Source organism: Haliotis cracherodii, unplaced genomic scaffold (assembly GCF_022045235.1).
Source record: "Haliotis cracherodii isolate W230 unplaced genomic scaffold, xgHalCrac1.p SCAF_3, whole genome shotgun sequence".
NCBI lineage: Eukaryota > Metazoa > Mollusca > Gastropoda > Lepetellida > Haliotidae > Haliotis > Haliotis cracherodii.
In genome coordinates, this window is record NW_027266286.1 from 41,446,705 (window position 1) to 41,468,270 (window position 21,566).

Genomic DNA, 21,566 nt, shown 5'->3' on the forward strand with positions numbered 1-21,566 from the left:
TTCAGCTGTTGTACCTTCACAGGGTGTATTAATTATACCAGTCTGCCTGGTGTATTCATGGGGTGCTATCTTGCATTCTCATAAAGATCTTTTACTCCGATTTAAGAATGATGATGCTCAGAGTGAACCACCCAATCTAAATAGATTATCCATTGGTTCTTGTACCCGATGTTAGCCTTCTTTAGCAATTCATCTTCATTTCTCTACCACGTTGCCTCGGATACAAAAGAGAACCAACACAGAAAACAAACATTCTTGTGCTGGAACTCCAATTTGGTTGTAAGTGCCATGATGCTGAGTGATGACAGGTGTATGAAATATCCACACTCATATAATGTCATCACCTTAGTTATTTACATTCAGAACTTGTCATTTTAATTTTTTTTCACGATGCAGAAATCTTGATATGCTGGTCAAAATGTTTTGCTCAGTCCTTCTGAGAATTACAAGTTGATTGGCTGATTTGAAAGTTCACCTGACGTGATGTCCTATGGAAGTATATTCAGATATTCGTGCAGAGAGTTATCGTGTCAGACTAAAAGATCCGATTTGAATGAGATTGGTTGTCTCGTTGAGGATACCCATTTCCTTGGAACTATTTACATTTCACAAAGTTAGTTTTAGATGTGACATATTTATTCCCAAATATTTAAGCATTAAATTAATTAATAAGAGAGCTGACGCAGAATTGTTTGTAAACGATTTGCTCATTTCTGAAAATTAGTGCAAGTTTGTAAAAGTTTTAACTAGTTCAGTATCTGTACCAAAGTTAAGTCCCTTGAACGATGTCAAACTGTGTTTTATTCAAATGTTTTCAATGAACAGATGTGAAAACATGTAACCAGTCCAGTGATTCACAAGGGACAGTGTGGATGCCTTCTCCTGTTGGTCAGACCATTACCATGAACTGTCCTCCCGGCTATCAAGGTGAGGGACGTGACGTGATGTGTTGTGTTGGTTGGGAATTAATATCACTGTGCAGATTGTGGAAAGATCTGTTACACAAGGCGTGTTGTTAGTTGCTTAACGGAGCAGTCAGCAATTTTCCAACTGTGTGACGGAGGCTGCTAATTGATTAAGTCGGGATCAGACAAACAAGTGATGGATATTATGAGCAGCATCCTGTGCTGTCAGTGTAAGATTATATGCAACCAACCAAGCACTGGTTGCTGGAGACCAGTTGTAACCTGGAATCCTCACTGGCTCATGATGAGGTGGCAGTCATCAGTCATCTCCCCAAGACAAGGGAGTTAACTGACTGTAGAGGTCCAGTTTCCTCTCTTGCCGAACTAGTCTGGAATTTCTGGGCTTGATCATAAGCGCCACCAGTGGCTATTACAAGTTATGTCCCTTCTATGTCCCTCCTATTGACCAATCAGATTCCACCTCTATAATCACTTGCATTTGCTTCAAATAAAATGGTGTCGCCCAGTGCAGACAATCAAAATCTAATATGTAATAAGATGGGTGAACACCTTGATTTAAAAACATGAAAAGATTGTTGATGCTACGTTGACGGTACACATGCTCTGCAAATCCTGCAATGAACCAAAATCTGCACGTCAGTTTACGAACCAGATGTCAATTTTGTTTGGGATTTTGATTGGATAATGCATAGACTCGTTAGTCCAGCCAAAATATAACTCCATAATTTCAGCCTAGTTAGGCAAGGGTGGAAACTGGACTTTTATTGTCAGTTAACTCCCTTGCCTCATCCGTGGATGAGGATGAACAGATTTATTGAGTTAAATATTATGTTATGTCAAACTATTAACCTGCAAAACATACATGTCCTCCACAGTTTACATCTGATTATGTATTTAAATTTGATGATAGGACCTGTAGGTCTCTATGGTAAATTGGTTATTTTTGGTGATTATTTAAATTCTATGTTGGTAACTTGTTGACAGGCTTGGTCCAGAGAGTGTGTGGCAGTGCTGGTCAGTGGCAGAGAGCCAACTACGCTGACTGCAGGCTGGGGACACTGGTGGAACTCCAGGAGCAGGTAGCAGCACCATCAGGATTGGTTACCTAGAGGGAGGATGTCGGTTACCTAGAGGGGGGATGTTTGGTTACCTAGAGGGGGATTGTTTGGTTACCTAGAGGGGAGATGTTTGGTAACCTACAGGGGGGATTGTTTGGTTACCTAGAGGGGAGATGATTGGTTACCAAGAGGGGGGATTGTTTGGTTACCTAGAGGGGGATGTTTGGTTACCTAGAGGGGGGATGTTTGGTTACCTAGAGGGGAGATGTTTGGTTACCTAGAGAGGGGATTGTTTTGTTACCTAGAGGGGGATGTTTGGTTACCAAGAGGGGGGATTGTTTGGTTACCTAGAGGGGGGATATTTGGTTACCTAGAGGGGGAATGTTTAGTTACCTAGAGGGGAAATGTTTGGTTACCTAGAGGGGGGATTGTTTGGTTACCTAGAGGGGAGATGTTTGGTTACCTAGAGGGGAGATGTTTGGTTGCCAAGAGGGGGTTTGTTTGGTTACCTAGAGGAGGGATATCTGATTACCTAGCATTTGGGGAGGAATATGTGAGTATTGGTCACCAGGTTTTCTAAAAGGGGTATATTTGGTTACCTTGAGGGGGGGGGGGGATATTTGGTTACCTAGAAGTTGGGGAGGAATATTTTGGTTATTGCATACATAGAGGTTGGGGTATTTGGTTACCTGGAGGGGAAAGGGTTATTTTGAATCTCTATGTGAGACTGCAGCAGTATTTGTTTTAACTTCCATGCAGCTGGACACCCTACAGACGGGCTTGGAGATAACGAACACTGAGGCAGTTGTGAGTCAACTGAAGGATGTGACAGGAAGCAACCCGCTGGTGGCCGGTGACGTGGACACCTCCATCAACATCATCAACCAAATTGTCAGCATATCGGAGAATCGGACGGAAGTCAAGAAGGAACTAGTCAAGGTATCATATCACTCTACCACCAGCATGCTTCAAGATCTTTTTAACAAACAAATATATACTGGTATTGGATAAAGATTTGCAACATCAAGTTTTTTATATTGTAATAATCCAAACAAGTTTCTTGTTGTAGAATCATATTTTAATGATTAAAATTGAACATTATATTATCCAAGTTATTGTTGAGGGTGTGACTGATCGAGTGTGTGTGATTGCAGGACGTGGTGGAGAGCGCCAGCAACGTGTTACAGGCCGACAAGACTGTGTGGGAGGACCTGGACAAGGAGGTGAGGCTTGCAGCAATGTGCAATAACATACAAATCTGAAACACATAATGTTTATCGACATTGTAAAATACAAAACAGTTATCATGCATTCATTCAAAAGGGTCAGATTGTCCATCAGTTTTAAGTATCGATGTTATTTTCCTGAATTTATGGCCATTGTCATCTTGAGAGTGAAAAAGACAAACCATGTTAACAGATTCAGCCAATTTTACATTATTGTGGAACTTTATTAGTTTGTAAATACCTGTAGTCATTGAAAATTGATAAAAGGCAAAAGTACAAATATCAGAAGATAGCCTGTCAGGTGATATTGATACACAGGCCTTATGGCTGCAGTCTCATGAAATGAATATTGGAGACAGCATCAAATATCAAATTCATCCAAACTTTTTGGAAGAAGCAGCAGCATTGATCAAGTTTCCCATTGCACAACATGACATGGTGTGTTTCAGAACAAGCAGGGCGTCACATCCTTGTTGAAGACCCTGGACAATGTTGGTCAAGTGGCCAGTCAGAAGTCCAACACCTCAAGCAATGATGAGAGTCTTACCATCATCACCACCAAAAGTATAGGTACTATATATAACAGTGACAGCTCAAGAGAGGGGTCAGGGGGTTGTACAAAATGCCTCCCTCCTCCAAACCACCCAGACTGCCTCCGTGGTCCAGTGGTAGAGCATCCGCCCGGAGAGCGTAAGGTCCGGGGTTTGATCCCAGGCCTTGTCATGAGTGGGGTATTTATGTTAAACTGCAGCATGATATTTCCGTGAGCTAGCACTATAAATTGGCATCAGTCCAGAATAGTACAATCACACACACACACGCACGCACGCACGCACGCACGCACGCACGCACTCACGCACGCACGCACGCACGCACGCACGCACGCACGCACGCACGCACGCACGCACGCACGCACGCACACACGCACACACACACACCTTGGGACAATATCGGAACTTGTTTGTAATTGATTGTGGGTACACAGATGTCGTCATATGAAGGATGGAGTAGTTTCAGTATGTGACCTAAGGTTGTGCCTTATTGTGTCTTGCTGGCATGAACATAATAACTAGCCATGTTTACGACCAGTACCGGTATGTAAACTTTGTGAAGCATGTGGAAATGAATTTTCTTATCATATACTTACAGTATCTGAGAAATACAAAAAAAACATAAGTCTGGTAAGAATTTAAGAAAGTAAGTGAGAAATACACAAAATGTTTGTACAAATTCTTGGAAAAAGTAGGCAAGTATATATTTCTCCTGTACATCTTTTATTTAGCTCTTCATTACTGCAATTTGTACAGATGCTGTGTTCTTAAATGTTAAATGTTATACCACTCTGGTGACAGTTTGGTTTGAATGATTTTGTAACATGCAAGTAGGGCTAGGTCGGGTAACTCGGGTACCCGAGGACAATCAACTTCAGTGAACGCATGATCTGAATGTTTGATACATGTATCTAAATAGTTTTGGCCATGGCTGGGGTAAAACAATTACCAATCAGACATTTTGTTCCCAACTCTTGAGACCTACAGCAGGTACCTGTGTAGGATCGGGTGATTGGGGGTCGGGTACCCAGGTAGTAAAATTTGGACTCGTCCTACATGCAAGGCCATGTAGTACAATGCCTGCCTAATTCACGGGATTAGGATTTCTGGGTTGTATACTGTACAAGGTTGTCTTCACTTCCACAGTCCTGGCTTTTGGCAAGACCAACCCCAAGGACATCACCTTCCCCCAGGCCAACAGTGGTCAGTACCCAGCATGGGTCCAGACGTCCAAGACCAAGGTCACTATCAAGGCACAGACGTACTCAGCCTCAGTACCAGGTAAACTGACTACATATGTACATCAACACTGCTCTTCATTGCATAGGGATATTCCCATCATTTCAGGATACACCAATGTAGTTAGTTATACCATATGTATAGTTTGTGTCGGTATTAGAACGAGTGGTGAAAATACAGGGGAGGGTTTCTCTTTGGAAGACAAGCATGTTGTATCTGTCCGTCATGGTGTGCTGTTGTTGCTTGACTGTCTGGGTTGAAGGTTGTGTCAGGTCATCATGGTGTAATGTTGTTGCCTGACTGTCTGGGTTGAAGGTTGTGTCAGGTCATCATGGTGTAATATTGTTGCCTGACTGTCTGGGTTGAAGGTTGTGTCAGGTCATCATAGTATGCTGTTGTTGCCTGACTGTCTGGGTTGAAGGTTGTGTCAGGTCATCATGGTGTAATGTTGTTGCCTGACTGTCTGGGTTGAAGGTTGTGTCAGGTCATCATGGTGTAATGTTGTTGCTTGACTGTCTGGGTTGAAGGTTGTGTCAGGTCATCATGCTGTAATGTTGTTGCCTGACTGTCTGGGTTGAAGGTTGTGTCAGGTCATTATGGTGTAATGTTGTTGCCTGACTGTCTGGATTGAAGGTTGTATCACACCATCATGTTGTGACGTTGTTCCGTGACTGTCTGGATTGATGGTTGTATCACCCCGTCATGGTGTGATGTTGTTCTGTGACTGTCTGGATTGAAGGTTGTATCACACCATCATGGTGTGATGTTGTTCTGTGACTGTCTGGATTGAAGGTTGTATCACCCCGTCATGGTGTGACGTTGTTCTGTGACTGTCTGGATTGAAGGTTGTATCACACCATCATGGTGTGACGTTGTTCCGTGACTGTCTGGATTGATGGTTGTATCACCCCGTCATGGTGTGATGTTGTTCTGTGACTGTCTGGATTGAAGGTTGTATCACACTGTCATGGTGTGACATTGTTCCGTGACTGTGTGGATTGAAGGTTGTATCACACCATCATGGTGTGATGTTGTTCTGTGACTGTCTGGATTGAAGGTTGTATCACCCCGTCATGGTGTGATGTTGTTCTGTGACTGTCTGGATTGAAGGTTGTATCACACCATCATGGTGTGACGTTTTTCCGTGACTGTCTGGATTGATGGTTGTATCACCCCGTCATGGTGTGATGTTGTTCTGTGACTGTCTGGATTGAAGGTTGTATCACACCGCCATGGTGTGACATTGTTCCGTGACTGTGTGGATTGAAGGTTGTATGATACAACCTTCAATCCAGACAGTCACAGAACAACATCACAACTTGTATCACACCGTCATGGTGTGACGTTGTTCTGTGACTGTGTGGATTGAAGGTTGTATCACACCGTCATGGTGTAATGTTGTTCTGTGACAGTCTGGATTGAAAGTTGTAGCAAACCATCATGGTGTGACGTTGTTCTGTGACTGTGTGGATTGATGGTTGTATCACACCGTCATGGTGTGACATTGTTCCGTGACTGTGTGGATTGAAGGTTGTATCACACTGTCATGGTGTGATGTTGTTCCGTGACTGTGTGGATTGAAGGTTGTATCACACTGTCATGGTGTGACATTGTTCTGTGACTGTCTGGATTGATGGTTGTATCACACTGTCATGGTGTAACGTTGTTCTGTGACTGTGTGGATTGATGGTTGTATCACACTGTCATGGTGTGACATTGTTCTGTGACTGTGTGGATTGAAGGTTGTATCACACTGTCATGGTGTAACGTTGTTCCGTGACTGTGTGGATTGAAGGTTGTATCACACTGTCATGGTGTAAGGTTGTTCTGTGACTGTGTGGATTGATGGTTGTATCACACTGTCATTGTGTGACATTGTTCCGTGACTGTGTGGATTGATGGTTGTATCACACTGTCATGGTGTGACGTTGTTCCGTGACTATCTGGATTGATGGTTGTATCACACTGTCATGGTGTGACATTGTTCCGTGACTGTCTGGATTGATGGTTGTATCACACTGTCATGGTGTGACATTGTTCCGTGACTGTCTGGATTGAAGGTTGTATCACACTGTCATGGTGTGACGTTGTTCCGTGACTGTCTGGATTGATGGTTGTATCACACTGTCATGGTGTGACATTGTTCCGTGACTGTCTGGATTGATGGTTGTATCACACTGTCATGGTGTGACATTGTTCTGTGACTGTGTGGATTGAAGGTTGTATCACACTGTCATGGTGTGATGTTGTTCTGTGACTGTGTGGATTGATGGTTGTATCACACTGTCATGGTGTGACATTGTTCCGTGACTGTCTGGATTGATGGTTGTATCACACTGTCATGGTGTGACATTGTTCCGTGACTGTCTGGATTGATGGTTGTATCACACCATCATGGTGTGACGTTGTTCCGTGACTGTCTGGATTGATGGTGAGTGATTATAATGTGTGACTTGTCTAAATGCTTGACATCATCCAACAGCATAGATGATTGATTGTGCTGATTTATCTGACTGCTGTATTTTGCTGACTGTAATGGAGAACAACGTTCATTCATTTCATTTTACTGTTTCATTCTAAGGCCTCGCATCTTTTTATATTTTTTGTTTCACGGGCCCACCCCTACTGAAAAGCAGCCGAGGAAAAAATATACTAAACATAAAACTAAGTATTTTTATTATGTCTCAATAAAAAAATGTTATATATAAATTCCATGTGCACATCAGTGATTCAAGAAGCCAGCTGCAGTTGTAACTCCATGGAAGAATGATTTTTATGTAAACAAATAAATAAATGATTGACTGTGTATTTCATATGTTTATTTCAACTGACCTTGTTAAGAAAAGCTGGAATAAATCTGTGAAACATAAAATGTAAAAACTGTGGCTTATATTGATGGAGTGTGCTGAACCACTATGTAGAACTTTAGATTACATTTATCATAAATTCATTATCCCAGTAAAACATTTAGGCAAATATGCAGGGAGTGAGACTTGAATGTTTGTGCATACAATTTTCAGGAAAAGCGGAATTAATCCGTAAGTAGGAGCCCTTAGACTTTGTGTTGTTGCACAAAGTTTATTTCACCATAGTGCATGACAATAATCTTATGTTGTGATCACATACCATGCATGATGACAGCCATAGTTGGCCCCTGTTAGGTTTCCCAGGCTTGTCATAAAAGACGGCTGAGATAAAGATCAGTTGGTTGCAAAATGTGACCTGGCTGTTTGCTGCTCATACCTCATGATAGCCAAACAGCTCTGAAAACTGCTCATGCTGTCATCCATCGGATTGCCTGGTGCAAACCTGATCAATTTCAGGCAGTTGTGGTACAGCTGGGTTTTTGCTGACTGCAGCCAGAGGCCATATAATATTATATGGTCTCTGCTGCAGCGTAAAACGACACTCACTCACTCACTCACTCACTCACAGTTTTGTCTTGTGCACTTACATTTGATGAACACATTAACTTCAGCCAAAAAACAACTTCTTTTGTTTCTTGTTTCTCTCAAAACATTTGTCTTTCTCTATGCAAGGGCAGGTAACTCTGAGCACATCACAGTGGCACACTTGGCATGCTCTTCTTCCTTGTAAGCAGGGTGTGGAAAACATTGAATCATTAAATGGCAGAAATAACTTTGCTCAAACAAGAAACAAAAAGATTTGGCCCAATATGCAATATTATCACAGCTTGACCGCATCAAAGAAAAATATTAATGACATAACAATGTTTATAACTTTAACAGCACATCATCATTGTATGCGCTTTTCTATATTTCTGTGACATACTTGGAAACTGTTTAGGGACAGATATATACACCTGAACAACACCTGATTCTTTTATATTACTACAGGTAATCTGTCAGGGCATGACAGACTGACTATAGTAATATGAAAGAGTTGGTGTTCTTTAACTTCTGTTCAGGAGTATATATGAACAAATTCATGAATGTTCAATATGTAATTTCTTTTTTAATTAAGATTATTTGAGGATATATGTTTGCTTTGTATTGTTGTTTTAAATTTGTTATTTCTGTATCTAAAAACATCAACCATCTAAGTGAAACTTAGACATGAAGAATAGGAGTGAATTCTATTTTTGAAATGGGATTCCAGGTTAGACTTATGTCTCTGATAACCTTTGTGATGCTTGTCATACGAGGCATTAATGGATCAGGTGGTCTTGTCATCAAACCCTGATGGTGTGGGACGCTGGTCATAAAATCAGTCACTGGTTTGCCTGGTCCAGACATGATTATATAACAGTCCACTGTCATATAGTTGGAATATTGAAGTCTGCAGCGTAAAACAACATTCACCCACTCCCTCATTTATCAGTGATAAGAGCAGTAAGTATAACTCACAGGTTCACCCACAGTGTTTACCAGTCTTGTTGAGGAGAAGAGACTACGTTGGGTTCATGTTTAAATGAATCAAGTTTTAAGTAAACAGATTTGAGGTTCACATTTCAGTGTTTCTTTTGCATTTACGCTAACCTCAAACAGTAATAACATATTGATTTTCCAACAGCTCTTGTAGAGTCTTGACTTGTTAGAAACATGTACATGTGTTAGGCATCATTGCTGGGCAGTCAAGACAGCTCCCCTTCAGTGCAACAACCCGTCATGCACCAGTGGAGAGAGAGTGTATCAGCTGCATGTGTTTTGTCAAATAGACTGGAAACACAAGGGCGGAAAAGCTTTTCATTACCCAGTGATTGTCATAACTGATTAAAAGGAAGAAATCTTGCAATTCCAATGTGAGATATGGTTGATTGTGTCATCGATCATAACCGATGTTATGGGTGAATGGGTGAGTATTGTTTTACGCCAGCTTTTAGCAATATTCCAGCAATGTCATGGCGGGGAATCGAACCTGGGTCGTTAGTGTGATGAGCGAACGCTTGAACCACTAGGCTACCCCACCACCCCTCTGATGATATGGGCCAGTGTTCATACTGTCAACCACAGGTTTGCCTAGCACCTGTCGCAAGAGATGACTATGAAATGTCGCAACATTCTCTCGCTAATTTTTTTCCTTTGTAAGCGTGTACATTATTTTGTCCTCTGAAACCTTGCAATAAAGTGTTCTGTTTAAAAGCAGGAAGTGAAAGTTTTGACCAATTGTTTTCTTCCTCCCCCACCTCTCCAAACTACAAAGCCTGCTTGTTCCAGTTATTCAGAAGTCATTTACATTTTTTTCCTTTTGGGTGACATGGCTTCTTGTATGTTAATATGTTTCCGCACTTTCAGCAAACAACCTGATGGGATACAGTGGAGTGTTATATAAGGATATTGAAGAGCTGGTTAGCAGAAGGAAGGCAGAGACAGATGGGTAAGGATGCTGTACAGTTTGTTTGACAGGTTGACATTTTATATTCTTTTCAAGAACCACCTTTGATGATCTGCCAATACCTTTGGGTGACTGATACATCAGCCCCAGGTACTGAACTAAAAACAGTGATTTTTCATTCAACATGTTAGAGGCCAAGGATTGCCTAGTGGTCTTTAACTCTCTCTGCAGAGTTATGCCCCTTAGCTGACCTTATCCTCAAGTCATGGGTTCAAATCCCAGGTTTACCCTGATTGTTCATTGATATTATTCTTGTCAGTACAGTGCTGTGCATTTGAGTTTCACAAAAATGGCCTGTCATCTGCATCAATGACTCACTTTTGTCATACATTAAGTTGATCTGGTGTGATATCGTCAAAATAGTTTCAAAGCATTGTTGAACCCACTCATTTAAAATGTGTGAATTTCAAGAACTGAATTACTGTCAAGTTTCAATAAGTCTTCAAACATCTTTGCATACCTGAATGAAATGAAATATTTGTGTTATTCCAGAAGCACCATTCAAGATGTAGGCAGTGTGCCATTGGAGAAGAAAATTAACTCCAGGATACTGTCATTCTCCCTCATCCCAAGCATGACCACCAAACTGAACCCCTCTGTAACGCTGTCATTTGAACATCTTAATGTAAGTTGCTTTCATTTAAGAAACAATTCCAAATGTTTCCAAAAACTGATAATTGACAGAAAATATTTTTAAAATTCAGTTATATTTAATCATGATCATTACAGACTGTGAAATTGTTAGATAATAATAATCAGTCTTATTTCCATATTTTCAGGGCAACTTCTCAGAACCTGTGTGTGGCTTCCTCAACTATTCAGCCCCGTGAGTCAGTTTATCATAATGCCTAATAGACTTATAGACAGCATGTAATCTCTGGTGTCCCCGTCGTGATATTGCTGGAATATTTCTAAAAGCGGCGTCAAACCAGGCGCACTCACTACAGACAGCAACTTCTGCAGTTAATCATCTACAGTGACAGTTCAGCGTTATAGCCCTCACAGAAGTATGGTCCATGTACTCCCTGCTTCTCCAGAGAAGAGCCAACTCAAAAGAGGATATATGTAGAAACAATCAATAATTGTTGGCTGATGGTGTCCCTAAGCATCAATGGCCATGCTTTTCCTACCCTCCCTAGATACTCCCAGCCAGTATGTAACTGTAATATTGATGTAACAAATGTTATATTTGGGAAACACTTTCTTAGTACAGTACAAATTCTAGAACTTTGGGGTTTGAATTTGTACTTGACTAAAAAAGTGTTATCTTAAATATAACATTTGTTATATTTGACCACTTTCTTAAAGGCATTATCTGTTCATGCAATATTGATGACAGTGCTGTAAAACAACATTCAGTCATTGACTTTACTTGACTTAACCTGGCCTAAGACTTGCTACAACTCCATATGAATTAATCGTTTCCAGAAACTTTAATAGTTGGTCACAGGTACCGCAATTCAATGTTGTATATCTTATCGGTAGTTGTGGGTTGAATCCCAGATTCTCCTTGATTAATATCTAGGTCTAAGCAAGGTGGTAAAGTCAACACCCTGCCTTACTTTGGGCTTCCCTCCAACATTGAGCTGACACACAGGGATATGTCCGATGTACATGGACTGGAGGGGTAGTCAGGTGGTTATAAAGTCGGGCTCATCACAAGGACATGGGTACAATTCTGTACCTGGGTACAGTGTGTGAAGGCCTGTGTTGCTGTCCCTCTTCATGATGGCTGGAGTACCATGTGGCTGGCTGTTGATATTTATTTGCTTCTTTGCTTCAGATATGAGCAGAATGGCCGCTGGTCATCTGAGGGCTGTAGAGTAGTCAACAATACGGAGAATATGACCGTCTGTGACTGTGACCACCTCACCAACTTCGCCATACTCATGAGTCCTGGGCGCATTGTAAGTATTTATGTATCATACTATAAGAATAAATTAATGAACGATCTACAAGGAGTTACGGTTTACCTTTCCCTCTTTGCACGCTCGCGATCAATGACATCAATTCCTGAGGAAAAGATAAGTTGGTTATTCTCTTACTTACCCATAATCAAATTTACTGCAAACGTCTAGATCCCATCCCTATCCACCTTCCAAGTTTCCAGCATAAGTATCCCTATGCAACAGTAAACAAGCGACCTTTTCACAACACATCAGATTGCGTAAAATAGCTCGCTATTACAATTCAAATTTTGTATATTGTATCCCTTACACTAATACAAAAACAACATGCAAAGTTAAGAAATATGTTGTTGCATATAATTTGTTAACTGTTACTAATGCAAGTTTACAACTATTTAAGTCAACCAATTTTAAAGTTTTTAAACATGAACAAGTTGATGCCGACATGTGTACCAGCACTAGAAGATGGATTGATTTAGAATATTTATCAAGTTGTAGTTATTTATTCTGAATCACAATCCAGAATTATCTGACGTCTCATTCCATATCAGCACATGGATGATAGATTGAAAGAACAAAGAACTGAAAAGTATATAAGTTTGGGCGACAATGAAAAGCCGAGTTATTTATAGAAAAACTGTAATTCCCAAAGGCATTACCATTACGGGACACTAACTCCTCTCTATCTGCCTTCCCATGGGTAGGAATTCATCACACGCTAGGGTAGCACAGATTTGAGGAAACTCATTCATTTACAGGCTTTCAGGGTATGTTTTATAACCAATAGGTTGTATTTGTTATCAGATTTTCCAGGATTTATATATTTTAGAAAAATTCCTACCATATTCCTGTTGAGCTGGAATTCAAGTCTGAAATTTTATGTACTTTCAGACGGAACAAGATGCCAAGATCCTGAGTATCATTTCGGCCGTTGGTTGCGGCATCTCCATCTTCTTCCTCGTCCTCACCATCTGCATCTACTGTGCCCTGTGGAGGTGAGACAAGTCTATATCATCCATAAGGTTCAGAATAGCTTGTTTATAACAGCCGTATCAAACATCACATGTAGTTATGATTTCACATGGTCTATAGCAGTGTTCACGCGGTATGTGATGATGTCACGCTCAAGTCATCATCCTTGTAGTCCTGTGAATGCTACATTATTATATCAGAAAAAAAGGTTGAGATGGGATCGTAGCGCCAACAGTGGCTATTACAAGTTATGTCCCTTCTATGTCCCTCCTATAGAACAATCAGATTCCATCTCTCATCATTTGCATTTGCTTCAAACAAAATACCCACACCTTGTCCAGACAATCTGATCGATAATCAAAGCCTATATTGTGATAAAACAGGTCCTACTTCAGGTGAACACCTTCCTTAGAAACATGAATAGATTTGGGAAATATCTGTTGACACCAATTTGCCGGTACACATGCTTTGCAAATCCAGCCTAGAAACTGAACTTTTACAGTCAGTTAACTCCCTTGCCTCAGGAACTGGGAGTGTGCAACACTGAACTTATTTGTGGATCCTCATGTGATGTTAGGAGGGTGTATGTCTGTCAGGTATAATCCTAACTACAGCATATATTTGTTTATCCCGGTAACAACTGGATGATGACAGCTTCTCTGATGATGCGTTCTCTTCGAAACAAGATATGATATTTGTCATCTCTATTCCCAGGTATGTGAAGTCCGACCGTGCCATCATTCTCATCAACCTGTGTTTCGCTCTCATCATCGCCTACTCCATCTTCTTGGGCGGGGTCACACAGACGGAGAACCAGGTAACCTCAGTGACCACACTGTTACAGAGGGCACAGTCATCTTAGAGGGGCCATAACTTGCTGTGCAGAGTTACATCCCTTAGACATGGGTTCGAATCTCTGCCTTGCCCTGATTGTGATTGTAGGTTTGTCTGAACCATACCCATGTGACAAGCTTCACTAACACTGCACACATTACAGTATGTTCAGATAACAGTTTTAAGGACATTCTTTTATCTGAAATGTCTTTTCTGATCATATTTGACACCTACCAACCAGGCTATCTCACACAAAAACATGTAAATATAAAACATCAACACCAGACACCAACTGGTCTTATCATACCTCCATGTTAGAATGATCAGATCTGATTGGTCCATGTGATCTTCATGAAATACTGTGTAACCAGCCTTGGAGGGGAATAAATGTCTCAGCGGGGTAATAAAACGCAATGAGTTATAAGCTGCACGCTCTTTCCGAGCCAATGGATGTGACGTGACACAGTGCAAGCTTACCTCAGCAGCTGATTTCTATCAGTTTGGAATTTATTTGAATTACTTTACAATGTCATTTTAAAACATGTCAGTAAGATAAATTCGTTCCACAAGCGGTACATGGGGTTTTATGCGTCCCTCATTAGGTTTTATACCGCTCGCCTCCTGCTTGTCATCCCGCTACAATGTATAGTGTTTATCTGCTGAAACAGATTCTGTTGGGCATAACATGCAATATAGCAGTGACAATTATATGAATGGATCACTGAAATCAACAATGACACCAGATTGTGGCTAATAGGGTAAGCATCCCCTGCCCTACCGGTAGCACCAGCCACTCACACAAGCAGGAACTAAACGTGTGTGTTGATTCTGTTGCAGGCGGTGTGCACGGCCATCTCGGCGCTGCTCCACTTCTTCTTCCTGGTGGTGTTCTTCCTGATGCTGGCGGAGGGGGTGGAGGTCCTCGTCAGCGTCATCTACGTCTTCAACACCAAGTCTAGGCTACGCTGGCTGCTGCTGCTGAGCTGGGGTCAGTAGCCTTTGGTCCACTATTTTTAGATTTACTCTTATGCCTCTCTCATGTTTTTGCACAGTCATCAGAGCTCCAGATAACTTTTTGAGCAATTGCGTTTTTACTCTAGGGTTTCTATATTAATTGGGTTATAACATTTTTCATTAGATAACCAATATTTTTTCACTCATCTATTCATCATTCTATTGGGTTTTTCCCCAAATGAGTAAACATTTTGAGATTTAAAAGAAATGAAATAATGTTTTGGGCTCGGGAAGTAAATTAGCTCGTATTAGTGTAATGGAAATTAGCTCCGTTGTACGCATGCTGTAAAAAAATGGAGCGTGATCATGTCAGTGTGTTGTTGTGCAGGTGCCCCCGTCGTGGTGGTGGGGATCTCCCTAGGGGCCACCCAGCTCAACGGCTACGGCAGTGAACAGTTGTGAGTATGCATAGACTCTCATCCAAATATTTATTTCATCAAACACCAATAATGTAACCTGTGGTCAAGGCCATTGGCTATAAACTACCACAGCCAGAATTCCTTCTGTTTGAGGGAGAACAGGTGGCCCAGTCATCTAAAGAGCTCCTGCTGAGGAGTTGTTCCCCTTAGCTATGTCAGTACCTGCTGATCGTTGGGTTTAATCCCTTATTTGCTCCAGTTAGTCACCCATCTTCCCAAGGCAAGGGAGTTAATTAACTATAGAAGTCCAGTTTCCTCCCTTGCATAACAAGGCTGGAATTCCAGAGTTGGCTTGACCAACGAGTATATGGATAGTCCAATCTGAACATCCGGTTCGCAAGCAACTAGGATTTCAACAAGCAGATTTCAGTCGACTGCTTGATTTGCAAAGGATGTGTTCCGCCAACTGGGGATCGACAGATATTGCAAATCTTTTCATGTTTTAAATCCAGGTGCTCAAGTGATTTGATCACTTTGCGAAGTAAGACCCATTTTATAACAATATAGATCTTGATTATCGATTGGGTCATCTTGACAGGGTGCAGCCATTTTGTTTGAATCAAATGCAAGTGATACGAGAGGTGGAATCTGATAGGTCAGTTGGAGGGATGTAGAAGGGACATAACTTGTAATAGCCATTGGTATCGTTAATATCGAGCCTGGAAATTCCAGCCTAGTTCAGCCATGGTTGAAACTGGACTTTTATTGTCAGTTAACTCCCATGCCTTGGGAAGATGTTAGTAAGTATTTTACCCTTGGTTGCAGATTTCACAATCATAATATCTAAGACCTGTATCACTTGGTAATTCCTTCCCCATCAAGATGATGCTATGATATAACTGACATATTGTTCAAGACAGCATTGTTACCTCCGTCACCGTGGATGATTGTTAGGATTGATAAGTCAAGTTTGTCCTAATGCTTCCTGCAATAATGTTGATGGTTTTGTTTCTGATAAAGTTATATTTGACTCCACAAATCCAGACGAATTCACAGCAAGACTAAAAGCTTGTCTTTGTGTAAAATGCTTTATTCATGTTTAAATACATTAGCTTCAGATTGATTCGAGTATTTATTTGTCAAGTGATTGAGATGATAGAGGCCAACATTCTTTAGCAAAGGAGGATCATGTTTTCAGTCACCAATAATCTATTCCCCTGGCACTGTATCACTGACTGCTGTGTAACATTATCTTTGCTTTGTAATAGAAATCCTACTTCAAATTGTATACCTTATATATGTGATTCCAAGAAAACCATTACGGTCAGACTCTCTCACTCATTTGTTGCGATTATTTTCATTGATATGCTTTTAAGAATTTTGAGATATGTTGCCATAATCCTAATTCCTCTTGCAGCTGTTGGCTGTCTCTGGAGAGTGGTCTGTTGTGGGCTTTTGTAGCTCCAGCGTTGGCTGTTATCTTGGTGAGTGCTGACATTATAAGATGTAGCAGTGTCATGAGGGGTACATGTGTTTTTATGAGTCCATTGTAAGGGTTTATACCACTCGTGATACTGCTACAACAACAAAATTTTACCCACATGTTTTAACAAGACATTGAAAAAGAATAAACATAAATTCAACATTGACAGAAAACAGCTGTTTCAGCTCAGGTTAACTTGTGCTGCGTCTTGTGACTTTCATTAAATCGGAAAATGCATGCAGCTTTTTGCTTCAAAGCGGTGTATAAGGAATTTATTCTACCTCTCTGAAATCCACATACAACCTGTCTTGTTCATGGCGGGGTATAAGGGATTTATTCTCCTGTTGAGAAATTTATTTCCCTCCAAGGCAGGATACATAATATTTTATCAAGATCATATGGACCAATCACATCTCATCATTCTGACCAGAGACTATAAAGTAGAAATCTATTTTATGGTCTCTCATCTGACATGGAGGTCTGACAAAAACAGTTATTGTGATGTAACTCATTTCATATGTTGTCATTCATTGAAATATATATATAATCCATCTTCTGTAAAGTAAGATAATTATATATTTTCCTATTGATTCTTCACTTCATTAATTCCATATATCATTATCTTCCTACACAGAATTAAACATTAGTCAAAACTTCAATTTCACAAACAAAAACACTTTGGAAATTTTATCAGCTGTTGTAAATGTCATTAGAATTTCATTATTTGAGAAATATATTTTCAGGCCAACCTCATTATTGTGTTCATCGTCCTGAAGACAATGTTCAGCACAACCGCCATGATGACCAAGTCAGCCATGGAAAAGGGGAGGTAAGTCATGCATTAGAACACATGGCCCTCAGGCCACCAGTGCCTGAAGATTGTTCTAACTCCAATTAATTTATTAGGAAACAAAAGGCCTACCAAGTGATAACAAATTAAAAAGATTTGATGATTTCAGTATTATTTTCATAGTTTTAGTGATACAATCCAAATTGTCTTAAACTCTTTGAACTTGCTATGGTTCCTAAGCTTGGTACCCAGGGGAGGGGAGGATTGCATCAGTCATGATTGATAGTTATTAATTGTTAGATATACTATAAAATAGTTTTTTACCTTACATAATTATTGCCTCAAATCCCTGACTGATCTGTGTTGCAAGCACAGAAACAGGTTTCGGGAAAAAGGGTGCAGGTTAACATACAAGTGCTGGAAGAATCCAAATGATTCTCGAAGCAGTCTGAGTTTTGTTGTGTTCAGAAATATATCAGTGAATGAGCTAATTGTAGTGTTGAAATACATTAAACTTTTTAAGTATACCCCTTTACCTATTAAAGCCTAAAACATTCTGACACCTGCCCCCTTGGCTGGATCTGGGCATGGGTTGTTGACCCAGCTATTGTGGCTAAGGTCGCACACCATCAGTCATTGGTCTGCTTACACAGCACTGCATCACTGTTACAGAGCTGGCTTGAAGGCCTTGTGTGTCCTGCTGCCGCTGATGGGGGTCACCTGGGTGTTTGGTGTGTTCTCCGTGAACGAGGATCTCAGAGTCTTCCAGTACCTGTTTGCTGTGTTTAACTCCTTACAGGTGAGTCAGTTCTCCTCAGTTTGGTGACTGTTGATGGCTGTTGATGACAGTCAGGCCCCTCAGGAACCTGGTCATGCGGGGAGATTTCAGGGCAGAGTAGGTCCCCAATACCCCATGCTTGTCATAAGACGGGAACAATGATTGGGTGGTCACCCGTGTTGGCTTGCCTTTGCATGTGTTTGTGATGGGTGCCTCCGGCAGGATTATATGCTCACCTTTTCGCGAACACCCAGTATCATCACTTTTTTATAGTGATTTATAAACACATGCTCATGATATAGTGGGAATTGTACACTCACATCGGCTTTTGACAGATATTTAATATGAATATGGAAAGGGTTTTATCGCTTGATTTATTGGCTGATTGTGTCTCACTGTGCCTTGATGACATGGATCGTTGCTCATCATGATAGGGAGTCAGCATGGTTTAACGCCGCTTTTAGCAATATTCCCGCAATATCACGGCAGGGGACGCCAGAAATGGGCTTCACACATTGTACCCATGTCAGGAATCGAACACGGGTCTTCGGTGTGACGAGCGAACGCTTTGACCACTAGGCCTCCCTCATTGTAATATAATCTAACCATGTGCTTGGTTGATCCAGATTTCATTGTTTATGTCATTGTGAATACTGCAGAATGTGCATAAAACAACATTCACTCACAGAATCTTGTTTTGTTAGTGTGACTCCATTCCCACTGTCCATTTATACTTTTGACTTTGTTACCAATCATTACATTTAGATATTGCAAACATGAGGTCAGGGAATCATTTTCTGTATCCAGATATAGATAACTCAGTGGTTTATGTGCAAGATTGCTGTGATAGACACGTTGGATTTTATTTCAGGGCTTCTTCATTTTCATATTCCACTGTCTGGTATCCCGACAAGTAAGTGCTCTCCTGGATATGTGTTTACTGAATAAATAAAACAAGAAGATTTATAATTGTATTATTTATGTTGCATTTTGTATATACATTTTCGAGTTTCTGTACAATTTAATAAATATATATGAGTAAATAATTATTATTAACTTCATGATACTTTTAAATTTCTGTTAACGTTGTCACTACTTATATAAAATATGTGACATTATTTTTAATTTGGTTTTCATAATTAATTTTGACAGTCAGTTGCACTGTGACAATGCATAATTGCATTGTGTGATGTTTAATTGCATTTGGATAATGACTATTCATCCAGATACAAGATGGTATGAAGAACAGGTGGCGACGTTATCGTGCCCAGAGTTTCAAGACGACCGGAACAGAGTCCTTATCTCAAATGCCGGCATCGGTAAGTAAAGCATCACATACTGTTTAAACGATTGGTTCATGGAGAGCCTGTATGTTTTACCTTTAGAATCGGGAATTTGCAGACTAGACCTGTAACAACCAGATACATAAGACCACCTCCGTGGTCTAGTGATAGAGCATCTGCCCGGAGTGCAGAAGGTTGGGCATTCGATCCCCGGTCGCGTCATAACAAAAGATGTTAAAAGATGGTACTTGTTTTTACCCTGGTCAGCACTCAGCTTTAAGGCGCTAAAACAAGGACTGATTGGCTCGGAGTCTGTATACTGTGTCTGAATGGAGTATTCATGTTAAACTGTGTCATGGTATCTCAATGGGCTAACACTATAAAATCAGCATTTGTCCAGACTAGTACAAGCACGCACTCACGCACGCACCCACGCACCCACATACGCACACGCACACATGCACAAGTCTAATGTTGTTCACTTGATGTGTCTGTCATCAGAATGTACATCTCTGTCAATGTTCCATGTTCTTCCAGAAACTGGTGAGTACCAGCAGTGAAGAGGAGCGGCCCATCAATGACCTGGACAAGAAAGGTATAGTAACTCCAACCAACAGACCACACCTTCCACCATTATCCTGTACACACATTGCCTTTTATCCAGTGGTTATCATAAGGCCAATGCCAAAACATCATTCTGCACCAAACTGACATCCGTAGTTTCAGATGCTTCTCAACAAAGGATAAAGCTTCATGTGAATGCACAAGTCCAGCTTATCAAGTGTTGTATCTTATAATTCTTTACAAACAATGGACAGAGCTAATAATATTGCATAGTGTTATCAATCAGCATGTATGTGACAAGTTTGTGCTTCTTCCAGTTGGGTCCCCATTCATCGAAGCTGACCGTCAAGTGCAGCAGATTGCCAAGAAGCTGTATGCCAACCATGACAACCTGATGGACAACAACAACCCACAGAAGCCATCCAACAAGGTCAACGTGCCAGTGGACCCCTCGGACATCAAGCTGATGAACGGGGACAACACCCTAGACAGCTTCCTGTTCACCAACATAGACAACCACAAACCCGTGAGTCCAGTGCACAGCATAGAGGACAATGATGCTTTGGCAATTAGATCCAGGGTATGTCAGTATATTTGTATCTGGTGGATCTTCAGGCTTCTATCGATGCTTTTGTGTGGTTTGGCCTGGAATACATGATTGGCTGTCTTTGGCTTTGCTTGTGTTGCCCTTTGGACTGAGTGTCACCTTTCGGTTGGCTTGTGTAATGATTTGGCTTACCTCAGCACTGGGTGATTGCATTTGTCTTTGAAAATTCTTGCTTCAGCTTAGTTACCTCTTGTCTTTGCTAACAGTCTTCCTGTCCTTTATGTGTGCTAATGGTTTGCTTGTCCCTGCTGTGTTCTAGTGGTATGGTGATGTGCAATCTTCTTTTTCTTGGCTAATGGTCAGATCAGCCTTGGTAAAACTTAGATTTGTCTTGTCTTTGGCTGATAGTCTTCTTGATAGCACAGGTTTCTTGTCCAATGGTGTGGTAATCCTTGGTTTGGGTTGTCCACTGTCATCTTGCTGTTTGTATGGAAGTCTGTGGTCACCTATGGTGAAGGCTGTTAGTCTGGTTGTCTTTGACTTTGGTTGTCACCTGGCCTTGTATGACTGAGAGCCAAGTAGTCATTGACTTTGGATGATTTATCTTTCTCATATTGTTTTATGTGTTGCCACATGCATTGAATACGGAGAAGTAAACTTTGGATTATCCAGATTACACA

The 21,566-nt window shown here is 40.9% G+C and overlaps 1 protein-coding gene across 1 annotated transcript in view; it reads left to right on the forward strand.

Moving 5' to 3' along the window:
- Positions 1-21,566, forward strand: part of LOC139475937 (uncharacterized) — a 133,226-nt gene that overhangs the window by 95,554 nt on the left and 16,106 nt on the right. The window contains exons 35-56 of the mRNA XM_071259152.1: positions 826-927; positions 1,911-2,005; positions 2,744-2,923; positions 3,139-3,207; positions 3,660-3,780; positions 4,908-5,042; positions 8,021-8,038; positions 10,256-10,337; positions 10,848-10,980; positions 11,135-11,181; positions 12,139-12,262; positions 13,154-13,257; positions 13,949-14,051; positions 14,906-15,056; positions 15,411-15,480; positions 16,859-16,925; positions 17,668-17,753; positions 18,387-18,513; positions 19,364-19,405; positions 19,719-19,811; positions 20,313-20,370; positions 20,657-20,865. Of these exons, the coding sequence (XP_071115253.1) occupies positions 826-927; positions 1,911-2,005; positions 2,744-2,923; positions 3,139-3,207; positions 3,660-3,780; positions 4,908-5,042; positions 8,021-8,038; positions 10,256-10,337; positions 10,848-10,980; positions 11,135-11,181; positions 12,139-12,262; positions 13,154-13,257; positions 13,949-14,051; positions 14,906-15,056; positions 15,411-15,480; positions 16,859-16,925; positions 17,668-17,753; positions 18,387-18,513; positions 19,364-19,405; positions 19,719-19,811; positions 20,313-20,370; positions 20,657-20,865 (2,216 nt within the window). The remainder of the gene's footprint in view (positions 1-825; positions 928-1,910; positions 2,006-2,743; positions 2,924-3,138; positions 3,208-3,659; positions 3,781-4,907; positions 5,043-8,020; positions 8,039-10,255; positions 10,338-10,847; positions 10,981-11,134; positions 11,182-12,138; positions 12,263-13,153; positions 13,258-13,948; positions 14,052-14,905; positions 15,057-15,410; positions 15,481-16,858; positions 16,926-17,667; positions 17,754-18,386; positions 18,514-19,363; positions 19,406-19,718; positions 19,812-20,312; positions 20,371-20,656; positions 20,866-21,566) is intronic.